The sequence below is a fragment of the Pseudopodoces humilis genome, chromosome 2 (genome assembly GCF_049639895.1).
Source record: "Pseudopodoces humilis isolate 2021_Gansu_Grassland_sample_001 chromosome 2, ASM4963989v1, whole genome shotgun sequence".
Taxonomy (NCBI): domain Eukaryota; kingdom Metazoa; phylum Chordata; class Aves; order Passeriformes; family Paridae; genus Pseudopodoces; species Pseudopodoces humilis.
In genome coordinates, this window is record NC_142201.1 from 50,712,017 (window position 1) to 50,725,892 (window position 13,876).

Here is a 13,876-nt window from a genome sequence, read left to right on the forward strand (position 1 = left end):
AATCCCATCTTTTGTCAATTGCTAATCTGACTATTTTCCTTGCTCTACATTACATTGCTCTTCTTTCTTCCCAACTTCACATTCTTCCAGCATTCACTTCTGAACTTAGTTTCATGCCACTCTGTTTATTTCCTTAATTACAAACTCTCTCTCTCCGTGACCCCCAGCCCCCTGGCTCTGTCTGACCTTTCCTGTTGCTTCCTCTCCTTACCCAGTCGTTGTAAGAGCTGCACTGACGTTCCCTGTTACCAGCCTTCCCTGTTGCAAACCACATCTCCATCCCTAGTGTTTGCTTCCCCCGTCTCCCCGCTCAGGCTCATGTTCCCTACTGGTTTCAGTTCATTGCTGTTTCTTTTTGTGTACCTGTCTGGAAATCAAGGAGGGAAGCACTGAGAGGATTCAGTTCCAATTTCAGTATTTAGCATGACAATTGTAGGCAGGAGCGAGGAGAAAGAATTGCAGAACCACTTCATTCCTGCAGCACAGGAGCATAAAGCACACTCAGTACAGATGGTGCCCTTTACCTGCAAAACTCTACAAAAGCTTTCCAATAGTTGAAACATTTTCTAATACTTTCTTGGATTTTGTTTGGGGCAACAAAGACCATATTGTCACAAGTATACAAATTTCAGTTGTGTCCTTACATTTTATTTGTAAATTATATTTTGCATACTTTGGTATGCACTACAGAAGAAATTATATTCTATTATTCGATATACAGTATATTCCTTAATTAAAAATATAATAATATAATACCACCTCTTGCATCTTTCAGAGTCTGGAAAAAAAATACTTTCTAGGGAATTACTTTCTTACTCCTCTCAAAAATATATGTGACTCTTAGTATCTAAGCATGCCTGGGGTAGTAGTCTTTTTAGCCACAATCATTTTTCAATTTACTGTGTTAAGCATGCTATGTAGTTCTATAACTATGCAAACAAAAGTAGGAAAGCTGTAGTGCTCTGTAGGGAAGTGATATAATTGAAATAAAAAGTGTAATTTCAGCATTTAAGAAAATATTGTGCAAGAAAATCATAATTAAGACTAAAGATTTTGTTTACTATTTATTATTAATAAATGGATACTTGTCAACTTGAAGTTATATCTAATGTTGCTATTTTTGAGTATCACTTTGAAGAGTAAGGAATAGAACTAATTTAAGCATAAGCATAATTGCATTTGTCAATAAAGGGGTATGTTCTGTTCTATTTTTTCATCGTGTAGCACTCATTTAGGTTCACTTTTAGTGCCTGTGAAGTCTTTTGTAAAATGGGAGCAATAATAAAAAGGAATTTGAATACAAGACTATAAAAAGAATCAATGCAGGGTATTTTAGGATTGTGTTTGAGTTTTTTAAATACTGAGTAGATAACAGTTTGCTGCAATATCCATAAAATGTTGACAAATAACCATAATAAATAATTCAAATTTGGGTCTCAGATGTACTTATGTATTTTTTTGAGCGATAGAAAGAGATACTAAGGTATTAGGAACTGGTGAAGACACTGGTTTGAAATGTTTTCTTTGCTTCTGTTTTAAATAACAATAAAGCAGATTATCCTCTTCTCCATACATATTGTAGGTTCACTAGATGCCTATGCCTAGCTCCCAATCCGGTTTCCCAAGACCCCCTCATCCCACACAAAAAGGTACCATGCAAAGATAATGTTTGACTTTTATATACTGTTTTGTTAAGAGACCTCTTACTAAGCACTAGAACAATGACATTTACTGCCGCTTTTACTTCCTTATTTCCATTGATTTTTTTCTTTTGCCATCTGGTTACTTACCATGTATTTGCCTGCCTACATTATTACATTTTCTTTTCATCTATATATCCCACATATATCCAATTTTCTGTCTCCCAATAGTTTCCCTCCCAAGTCCTGTACCTTCATTTTCATTCTATTTAAACAGCAGTTGCTTTTCACATTATCTAAAATCCTCTTAAAGTATTCTAGTTCTGCACCATCTTCACCATTGACCATTCTTTCCTTGTCATGTTTCTATCATGTGTTCCTTTCCCAAATTGCTCACAAATGATTTTGTGCTTTTGTCCCAAAGCTATCCTGGTAAGAAGAGAAAGATTAATCAAATTTTCCCTCTTTCATGCTGCTATTTTTTTTTTCTTTTCCATTTATTACAAACTTACTAGCAATTGCCTCAGCTTGTACCTTTTTCTGCTTTCTTCAAAAAATTTCCAACTTCTGCATGCCATCATTCTAGCTGCTCCTGAAATCAGCTCCATCATTTTCTTCTGTGTCTTCTCACCCTGCTCAGTTCCCTGAATTCTCAGGTCTATCTGGTTTTTCACCCCAAATGTTTGTTTTTGTTTGCAAGAGGCCCTTTGCATTTTCTGTGTTCTCAAAGTTCTTCCATCCTGCTCACTCTCAATCAGTTTTTTCCTCAGCTATGCATTCTCCTCTAGTAGAAAATTTATCCTCCTTGTCCATTGGTCAATTTTTCACATCCCAGTTCCTTATTCTGCTGCAGATATTATATTTTTTCTTTTAGCACATTATCAGCCTTTCTCCAGATGTGTCTGTTATCTACTCTCCCTGTCCCTTAGCAAAATGAACTTACCCTTTCTAAGCCCCTTCCCATCAAGATCTTCCCTTTGGTTTTTCACCTCTTCTCTAGGCTCATATTAACAATTCAGTGAAGTGTAATGCGAAGTGGCTTCAGATTATACCTTCCTAGGTTAAAAAGAAGACCCACTCAACTACCGTGCACACAAAACCTTCCAGGGCCATCTGTCTTTTTCACCTCCTAGAAAGGACAAGGCAGGAAATAGAGATGTTTGAAGGCTACTGAACAAGAGCAAGAAAGAAATTATGATTCAAATTTTCCCATTGCAAGTGTGCATTTTGCTGCCCCAATATTAGGGGAAAGCTTCCCTGCAGTTGCTCTCCACATTAATAAAAATCGCTTTTATACAGCTTTAGTCATTTGCCCTTAAACCTAACCTGTTTTTGCATTGGTTTGAAACTTGTTTAATCTATTTTTGAACAAGCAAAATCCACATAATAATTTCAGCAACTGATAGTCCTTGATTCTTTCTTGTTATATTTGTTTGAAAAAAGAGTATTTGAAGGACTTCCACAATGTAATGGAACTTTTGGTGGTTATGTTAAGCTACTGCACATGGTTCTATTTCTGATATATCAATCTTGGGCAAAAGTGTGTGGAAGTATGTGATGATATTTTTTATGAGATCAAAAACTTTATTGGAAAAGGCCATTATCAAGGCTGTGAAGTCAAGCATTCCAAAATTAGGAAATGGTAAGAGTTAAGATTGTCTTCCGCACCTTTGTTCAACTGTCTTTGTGTATGTGTCATGATACAATCTTTAATTATATGATTACATACTGCATTTTTCACAGTATCTTGTCTCATTCAGTACAGGGGACAAAAATATAGGTGAATAAAGGGATATCTGTCCAATATCTTCTTCATCTTCAGTGGTCAGTGTGTCTTCTAATGCTTTACATAATACTTGGTTTATATATAATATTTCCATAATTAGACATCATGCGTTACAGGAAAGTTTTAAATGATTATTTAAATTTCTTCCATATATTAAATCTTAATTTTGTAATTTCCTAACAGCTGAGGGCTTTGCATCACTAATGTCCTAGGTGACCATTCCCTTTGTCTTCTTAGCAAGTGAACTACAAAGTCAGAAGTTTCACTGTCAGACAACATCTGAAAACCATATGGACTTGAATCCTAAGATTCACAGTGATAAAGCTAACCAAGCAACTGATAAACTGTAATATCCTAATATGAGCAGTGTGGCCTAAGGAATTACTGTTTTGCTATGGCATTTTTACAGATACTTGCTGAGATTAAAGAAAATCACAGGACACATTTTGTACTCTTGGGCAGAGAGTCTTCCTTTCATTTTTCTTGCAACCTGTATCACCTCTTAACAGTGTTTCCATCAAGCTTTCTTTTTCTTGGTTCTCCCTCTTTCCTGGGTTTTCTATCAATCTTAATAACAACTTTCAAGTTTTCTAATTTCTTTCTTGACCCTTTGTTCCTCACACCTTTCAATGCATTTCTTTTTATATCCAGTCATAATTGCAGACCCTAAAATTTTGACTTCTTCTGCATCCTTTTTAATCAAGATCTGGATGTCTTCAGACACTGACTCATAACATTCTATCTGTATGCCACTTAGTCACTGATTTTTCCCTCTAAGAAACCTCAGATTTCTCTCTCTAAGAAACCTCATGTGACTTTACTTGACCTTCTTGCCCTATCTGTATTCTGTTTCCCCTCTTTCCTTCTATTCTCAATCAGTTGTCAACAGACAAGGTTCTGTTCTTGTCTATTAATGCAAATAATTCAGTCCCCCAACTTCAGTCTCAGTTATTGTCAGCCAATCATTTTTAGTACTTTATTTCACAGTGTCTTTATTTCACAGTGCCCTGGGTTTTGTGTTCCTATGTATGTATTTAGCCAATCTCAGTCACCCCCCAGTCACATTTTCTGTCCTTATTTCCAATTCCGATCACATCAGACTTCTTGTCCTAATTTCTATAAATCTTGAGTATTTTTATGAGTTCATGTTTGTAGACTTAGAGAAGACTACTGTTGGCTGCTAATCATAGATAGGATACATTTTCCAGTGCAGGGCTTCTCTCAAATTAACTAATGATTTTTTTAAAAATAGTTTTCAATATCAATATCAATGACAGAACATTTGTTTCTTTTCTAGGGACATCAGTGTTCTTTGCAGCACATTTAACTAAGATGTCTTCTCTTTAGTCTTTTCTTCATTTATTTTCTTCATGATATTGACTGTGATGACCAGTGCTAAGTACATTTCTTTTATCTGTAGAGTCCTTTCAATAATTGCATCCTTCTCGTAGAGCTTCTATCTCCTGTCTCTGCATTTCTGTCTGTTCCTTTCCACGTCCCTCTTTATCAAAAGAAATTTCATAGCTGCCTAAAGACGAGGTCATCCATCTGTATAATGCCATGTAAAACAATGGCCATATGTTCTCTAAAGTATTAATTGATTAAACCTAAGGAAAGCACCTGATTCTTTATACATTTTAACAAGATTTTTCTTATGGTTTTTTTTCTTATTAAAAGTTTTGGAGCTGCTAAATGTCTTTTTATGTATACCAACTTGTAAATTCTGCATTTTTATTCAATTGAAACTTGGTCATCAGTTATTCTGGTTTTACCACCACGTAGTAAGTACTGTGGATTTGTTGTTACTCATTTACTATTGCATGGGACTTCTAGCAGAAAGGTGCTTAGGTTTAGTATAGAGTCAGAATTCTCAAATGAGTGTATCAGGTCATTTGCAGAATGAAAATACATTTTCATTTTCCCGTGTGACATTCCATCTTCTCTGTCGACCCATTTCAACACCGTTTCAGCTTCCCCTCTGTTGTTGCTTTCTCATTTTCCTTCCACCTCTGTTTCACCTCCTCCCCTGCCAAGTACTACTTCTGAATATCCCAAATATTTCTTAATATGTCACTTCCTTGACCTGCAAGGCAGCGTGTGTGTGTGTGTGTGTGTGTGTATGTGTATGATCTGGAGCCATGTGGCTGCTGGTTGACCAGGTGGCTGACTAGGATGCACATGCATTCTGAGGGATCAGTGACAAGCCAGGAGATACACATTTTCTGCTGGACATCTTGTTGCTGCCTCTTGGCAGCTGGGCAAATCAAACAGTACATGATGCTTCTCAGCAGCTGAAGGGCCAAACAAATGGTTTCTCAAACTGCAAGAGACCCAGGGGCCACCTGTTGTGCAGGCCCGCTATAAAGGTTGAACATTTCAGCAGGGAAAAGAAGTCAGGAGCTGGAAACAAAGCTGTCAGAAGCCTGGAAGGCAAAGGGATTTTTTTTTCTAGATATGTTGAATAACTGCCCAAGGAAACATCTGCTACTTAGCTAGGCTGTTTATGGAAACAAACAGCTGACTATTCTAGACCCATAGAAATAGAAAAAGGTTCTGTGAAGCAGCAATGACAAAACAGTAGACTGACTTGTTTGGATATGAACATTTCTGCAATTTTTATGCCACTTAGCCTGTTATTTCATTAGGCCAGTTTAAAAAAAACAAAACAAAAAGAACCTGCAAAAAACCAAAAAATAAAAAAAAAACACTAAAAAAACAACAACCAAAAAAAAACCACCAAAAGAACCAAACAAAGAACCTAATCATTTCCGTTTAATTTGTCAGTAAAAATTCTTTTATTCAGCTTATGAGTCAAGAAGCACTTGAGGGTTTGCTGATGTGAAATAACATGTCTTCTGAAAATGTGACTTTCAGCAACCTGACAGATAGATTTTGCATTTTTCTTTTTACCTGTCTGACTTTCAGCTTTCTTCCTCAAGTTTTTCCACTTTTAAGGTTTCCAAAGATCAATAAGACATCTGGTTTCAGTCGCTACAGTATTGGTTAACTGCAGGCATAAGACCAGACTGTCTCTGTAATGTGACTGTTCTCCTTTGGGTTATTCTAGAGCCTCTCTAGGTAAGAGTAGTGATTTGAGCTAACAAACACGTGGAAGAAACGACAGAATGGAGCAAAGCCATTGTAGTGGCTTACTGGGGAGTGATATCTGCTGGTTTGTTATTGATCCTTCTCTGCATGCCAGAGTGTGTCAAACAAATTGATGCATTTGTGAAAACGTATGCACATGCACTGTTCAATTATAGAAGCTAAGGGATAGTGTGTTTTCTGCATTGCTCTTCTCTTTTGTCTTTCTTACGCTCAAAAGAAAATTTATTTTCAAACCTAGTTATGGTCTTAAGGGTAAGACACTGTTAGACTATTAGTGTCTAACCCTCAGTGACAATTAGTGGAGCTCCCTTACTAACTCTTTTTGGATAGTCTACCTACTTTATTTTTGGTCAGTTTTCATAATACGTTTGCTGGTTCAACACTGTTCTTATTTGCAGTAACATAATGCTTCATTTTCCTTCTGATTAGTGCCTTAAACTTCAGCTGCTTTTTGACTTCACTGTGTAACACCTTGTATTAATGTCAGGGTCATGCACTTATTATTCATGTGAACAGTGCTATTCACTTCAATGAAATTATATACATAATAATAAATAACAACATTAATCTGTGTGTACCACCTTGAATTTCATTACTGTTGCAGAAGATATATCTCTGAAAATAGGTTCTCTTAATTTTTATACATTTTAGAAAGAGCTTGGCTCTCTCTATGCACACTAATTTAAATATTTTATTTTATTTCTCCTAAACCTTACTAGTTTTACCAGCTCACAAGTTTTCAGGACTTGATTTACTGATTTTTCTGGCTTGACAGACTGTACAATGTAGTTTAGCTTTTAAACCTAGATTCTATAGCAGACATTTAAAATGTCTCTTGCTAGTTCGTCTGTCTTTTACTGTTGATACTGGAATACTCAATGAGGAAACACACGTTAAAGATTTATTTTGTTTCATATTTCATTGACCATGGATAAATACTGAAATTATCTACTATGCATGGAAACCAAACAGCAATAAGTATGTTCCCTATCCCCCTGCCCAGGAGTCAGCACTTTGGCAGGTTTTCAACCCAAACTAATCAATTAAAAACAACATTGATTAACTTAAACAGAAGGTGATATTGATTGCAGGCAGTAACCTATAAATAGACAATTGTTTCATAGTGTTCATAGGTCATTGTTAGCTACACCTTTAAACTTCAAGGTACATAATCCTGTTATCTATCACCCAAAAACAAAGAAGAGGCACAGAGTGAATATACAATTACATATATGTTGCAAAGTACTGTTATTCAACTCTCTCATTCAACACTTACACTCTTACATAAAATTTTTCACATTTTATTTGAAATTGCTGTCTATTTCAATTAACATCTCATTTTATAGCTGTATATATATGAAGCTGATGGAATCAAATATGTTCCTGACTTTTCTACTGAGATGAATGGTCAATCAATCAGATTTTCTTCCAAAAATGGTGCTTTTTAAAGAATGGTTCACTTTTAAAGAAACTATGTAAAATTAGTGACTAAGCATGAACAGTCAAATGGGAAAATTCAGGACAATAAGAATATTAAAAAAAAACCCATACTGTGCTTCAGAGGTTAGTAAGACTTCATATAGAATTGTTTTGACTTTCATTTTTATTCATCCTACATGTTCATCTTATTCAAAGAGGGAAGGATAGGATAGATGAATTCTTACCTAACAGGCTTCTGAGGTCACCCCGGTTGTCTTGACACCTGGGAATGATGGGCACTGCAAGGCACCATACTAGGTATTTTTGTTTTCCATAAGTACTCTGTTCCCTGCATCTTCTCCCTCAGAAGATGACTGAAACTGATCAGGCAGGTAGAACATATATTTCCAGCATAGTGTCATCAGCTAAAAAATAAATAACATTTTCCCTTTTAGACAAAGAACTGAAAAGCCTTGATTTTTTTATAAACCAGGATGAAAAATTGATTAAAACAACATTATTTCAGTGAAATAGTGTTTCTATAGCCTACAGGTATAAATAATGTGGATTTTTAGTTCATTCACTACTGAACTATAATCCTGAATGTTCTGAGGCTGGTTGAGGAGCTGGATCTACTGGCTGTGAGCTTTTTATCAGTATTTGCCTATACAGTGTGTAGACAGCTATCTCTTTTTCTCTTTCTTATTTTTTTCCCTCTGCCACATTTACTACATTATAGACAAGTTCTGGAAAGTGACACTGCACCATGTTAAGATATGTCATAAGGAGGATTGTTTCTTGGCATTAATTTTTAAACTCTATAAAAAATTTAAAATTTCCTGATGTTTGTGTATTATACCCATATAAAGGATTTTCATCTTTCAATATTAGTGTTACATTCTTTTAAATCCTTAAGACCTCACCATCAACAGATGTCAAAATATTAAATGATTAGAGATTTTTCTAATAGTTGTACTTCCCCTGTGACTTGTGTGAAGGATGAGGGAGACAACTCTTACACCAAAATAAGAGTAATATTTTTCAATTCTTCTAAAAGTACTGTGCTTTGGAGAGCTAGTAATGTAGACCAGTAGCCAGCAAATCACTTTATCCTTTTAGCTCACATAGGGGAAAATCTATTAGACAGGTGTCTAGAATCCACATGTCCTTCCTGAAGGGTGCTACAGCTTGAGTAGGTAAAAAGAAGCATCCAATCCAGATTAGATTTCAAATCTTGAATTTCAAGTTCAATGAGACTTAAACCATTAAATATGAATGGTCACCATCCTATTCAGTGGCCTTTTTTTGACTATCAGCCACCATCTGCATCAAAGAAGAAAAAATTTCTAATCAAGCCATATGAGCTAATTTACCAAGGAAAGTCATAATAAATTTTCTATCTTATCCCTGCATCTCTGAAACTCTGAAATGAGGTTTTCAGAAGTTAAGATATTCTTATCTTAGCATTAATTCTCAAGCTATGGTTGTCCACAAGTTGATGACATGGTATTTGAGATGCTGCAGTGCATCTGAGATATCTGCAATCATGCCTCCAGAAGATCCAGGCCTTTCTGGAGCAGCAGCTGAAAGCAGCCTTACAGGGTGTGTAAGTCTGATTCAAATCATAGCAGATGTTGAGGCAACCCCTTTTGCTCATTTAAAATGCCTTTGAATACATGACATTCTACACTTGGGTTATATTCAATGGAAATTCATAGTTTATTGTATATATTGAGTAAAAATATATTTATCGCTGTTTTAATTCCAAAGAGAAGGCCTATGCCACTCCTATCATTTTTACACACAAACATTCATGACACAATTTCTCTAGATCTTACTCTCCTGTTATTTGGGGACTAGTTTGTATTTAACAGAGCATTTGACTGAAATAGGAAGAAGTCAAATAGGGAGTAAAAATTGTGGGTGTTTTTTAAATTATTTTTAAAGAATTCCAAACTGACTGACTTTCAAAAGGATCTGGTAATATTTACCATGTATGCCTCAAAATCAGCTCTTTGGAGAAATAGGTAAACAGATAAAATCGATAAATGCTCCTGGATATGGCAGCCCTGAACTTTGCTAATGTGTCTTAGCATATTCTAGTACTTTCTCTGTTCTTTGGGACATCTTTGACTTATATCTGTTCATTTAATACTAAATTCTTTTCATAGCTGACTCCTTTTTCTTTTTGATTTGAAACAAACAATTCATTTTGATCATGAAGCTTGCAAAAGTAATCATATTTAAAAAGGAGCTAAAGAAGCAAATTGGTCTTTAGCAGAAATTCAGCAGAATGTTCTTATTAAGAGGGTGTAATCCTTTTCAACTGCTTGTGTAAATAAGTGTATTGAAACAAAACAAAATTAGGCAACAAGCTGAAGGAAAGCGTGTTTGTGCATAATAGTTCTGAAAAACTATTTAAGGACATATTATTCATGGGAAAACACTAATTTTTTAAATCTACAAAAATTATCTATTCCAAAATTAGTTTGTTAAATTTTGGTTATTTATTTTCAGAGGGAACTTAGTCTATTATAATATTTCTGCATGAATATAATTTTTAGTAAATAGATACTTATTTTTTATTTGTGCTACTGATTCCAATTTGCAGCCTTGTGGCTGTCTCAGATAAATTGTTTTGAGCTATGCCAGGAGTAACTGGAAATCTACTAGAATTTTTTTCATTGTAATATCTGAACAACTTTGCAGTCTTTAATGGATTTAGTCTTCACATCAGGAAATAGTCCTGTGATGCAGAACAAAGCAATTATCTTTATATATAGAGGGGCTAAGAAGCTTGATCATGGATATATCAGAAATCTGTGGTATATTAGAGACTGAGCCTAAATCTTGCAAGAGCTAAAGATTTTATTCTGCCCTTCATGTTTTGCCCTCCCTTTTATATATTCTGTCATGCTTTCTCATTGTACAGACATATGGAAAACTAGATGGAATTTACCAACTTGAATATCAGTGACAGGATTTATGTCCCAAAACTCCATGCTAACAGAATACATGGAGCACATCATCTGTGCCTGCTCTGCACTTGCTTAGGCTGATGGCTAACCTCTGTGAATATCAGGGTAATGACAAAGTGCACTTGGTATAAGTATTTTCAAGTCTTTTCTTTGTTAAACAAAGATTTGAAAATACAACAACATATACTGCCTAGCATTCTTTGATTATTACACGGTTTTATATGAGTGCTACTCACATACAAAATTGACCTTGTGAATTCATCTTTTGTAAAAAAAGATCTGACATGAATTCTAGATTTTGGTACTTCTACATAAATATAACCAGTTTGATTAAAACACCTTGCATAAAGACATTTCAAAGGTTTGAGGCTGCAGTAGAGGAGGATGGATTTTTTAATGAGTGTAGGTTCTATCAGCTTCCTAACTCAAAGTTCCACTGAAATTTTTTTCTTCAGCTTTCTTGTGTACACACAGGCTCAATACCTGCTATACTTCTACTCACAGAAGTGAAGACCAGAATGAGCTTTTTGTGCTTCAGGAACTGAAAGCATATGTGCATTTCTACCCTGTCCTTTTAATGTTTCAGTCAAAATGCAAAGAAAATGTAACATTTAATTAAACCTGAGCCATAAAGTGCAAATCTGTCCACAAGTATGTTATGACAACAGCAGTGTTTTCTGTGAAAAAATACTTTACCTCTCTTTACTAAGAGGTAAACTGATTTCTTGCCAGCAGTGGGCAAGAGTATTCATTAAATCTTTTGTTGTGATCGTCCTTACTATGTCCCCTACAACAGTATTGAAATTATTGTCCCGTTCATGACCAGGTAAACTAAGGTTATTGAAGGAATATAACCAAATTATGTCACTTCCCTTAAAACTTTACACAAGTATTGGGGGGAGATGATGACTATGAGATGTTAGTGACTGTGCTGGTAAAGGTTTTGATTTATATGGGAAGTTATATATGTCCAGGAACCAGTATTCTCATTACGTTATGGATTCAGGCAGCGTTCCTGATCTCAGGCCTCTCTGTCAGAATCATCTGCAAATCCAGACTTGAGACCTGAAGGGTTGCAGTGAGTTCATCTTGTAAGCATTGCATGAGGGTCTGTGGACAGCATTATGAGGATGCTTATTTGAAAGTATCACTTCAGTTTGAAGCATTTTGATAAGGAGTAATGCACAAGGTGAATGGTAAGGAAAGCCTTTCAAGTACTGTGTTTCTACTTGTTAAAAGGGAAGAGCCAGTGAAGGAATTAGATGAGAGTGACAATTCAAAGAAGCAGACTAGGAAAATATTTTTGCCATACAAATTTGTTTATACAACTGAGACAGAAACTTTTGCAGGTGAGATATGAGGAGAAACATCATGTGAATTTATAGCTAGAAAGAGGGATAGGAGAATGAGGCGCAAAGACTTTTTATAAGAATAAATTTAGACACTGTGTTGTAATGAAGAGTCAGAAGTTACAAACAAACAGGACACCTTGATTTTGAACTTTACTGACAGAGAAGATTAAAAGAGTAGTTCGTAGTAACTAAGAGTAGTAGTAAGAAGATGAGGAGGAATCTGAAGGGATGAATGATTAACAGCTCTGTTTTCTCAAACTAAGATTGTCAGAGCAGCGACACATGCACACAGAGGATCAGAAAAGCAGACTGAGGTTTTATGTCAGACAGAAAGGAACAGATCTGGAGTACAAAGGGCCGTGTCAATTGTCAGCATGGATATGGTGACTGAATTTCAGTTTATGGATTACTCTACTCAGATAAAGTAAAGAGAGAGAGACAATGAGGGGAAGATCGTAGCCCTCAGAAATTAAAACGGGAAGTTGAGGAAGAAGCAAAAAATGTCAAACTGAGAAAGAAGTTAGCAATTTGGAGGGAGAGTTAGAAGATCAAAGGGAGAACAGTATTTGAATGCCAAAATCTTTTTAGGAAATGCTAGTCTAGAATCTACCGTATATGGTATGAGGTGTTAGTTCTAATATTTGTTTGTATAGAAGTCATTAACACAGACACATTTAATAAAAGTTTCAAAAAACCAGCTGACTAGCAACTAGAATTGATGGTCAAGGAAGAAGGCACTTCCCAGCATTTAACAAGAATCGTGTTCAGTCATCTTTATTTGACACATTCTTAGCAAATTAGGAACGTGGACATATTATATCCGTGTTGTTAAGCAATAGGTAGCTATAGAAAGGTTTCATAGATTTTAACTTTTTATCAGTAATGTCCCTAAAGGTATTAGGATTTTATGGTGAATTAATGCAGTGTGACTTCTAGAAACTTTATTGGGTAATTTTACTAAGCCCCTGTGGTAGTTGCACTTTAAGGATTTTGTTAATTGTAGTAATCAGCTTTCAAAAAAATGTTACCACATGGCCACATTTTCTCTCCTGGTATTTAAAGAGAAAAATCTCTATTTGTGTGAGATGCTATAGATTTGCCACCTGACTGAAATAAGAAATAAATAATACCAAGTCATTGCACTTTAATATCTGATTCTAGATAAAAGGTGTGTAGACAGCAGAACTTTCAAAGGGAGGTGGCCTTCAGTTGGAACTCGGTAAACCTGCAGGGCAGGGAGAAGTTAATATGTTGAAGAGGCCACATAGTCTTCTATTAGCTTTAATCCTGCAACAAGCTAAGTATAGAGTGTAAGTGAGCAGATGTTCGTAACAGCCTTCTAGCAGCCTGTTTTTGTAAAGAGTGCCAGCTAGTGATGTTCACTGCTTGTGGAAAACCGTCTTTTTATTGGTGTAAGTGTTAAGGAGACCAAGTGAAAATCCACCTCTATGCACTTAGTAAAATGCATGTATGTATAGTCATGTTATGGAAAAAGAAAATTATGTTATTGGATTTGGAGAGGATATCGTAACTCTTTTGCTAGAGCAAACATTTTACTAAAGGAGCTTAAGCTGCAGAAAAAACACATTATAC

The 13,876-nt window shown here is 35.5% G+C and overlaps 1 protein-coding gene across 4 annotated transcripts in view; it reads left to right on the forward strand.

The window, feature by feature from the left end:
• The window catches only part of DACH1 (dachshund family transcription factor 1), a 353,019-nt gene that overhangs the window by 319,313 nt on the left and 19,830 nt on the right, over positions 1-13,876 (forward strand). For 2 of the 4 annotated variants that reach the window (XM_088051990.1, XM_005516415.3), the window contains one exon: positions 1,583-1,649. The exons of the other annotated variants lie outside the window; for them this stretch is intronic. In XM_088051990.1, coding sequence (XP_087908116.1) covers positions 1,583-1,605 — 23 coding nt within the window. In that variant the 3' untranslated portion in view covers positions 1,606-1,649. The remainder of the gene's footprint in view (positions 1-1,582; positions 1,650-13,876) is intronic. 4 annotated transcript variants of the gene reach the window in all.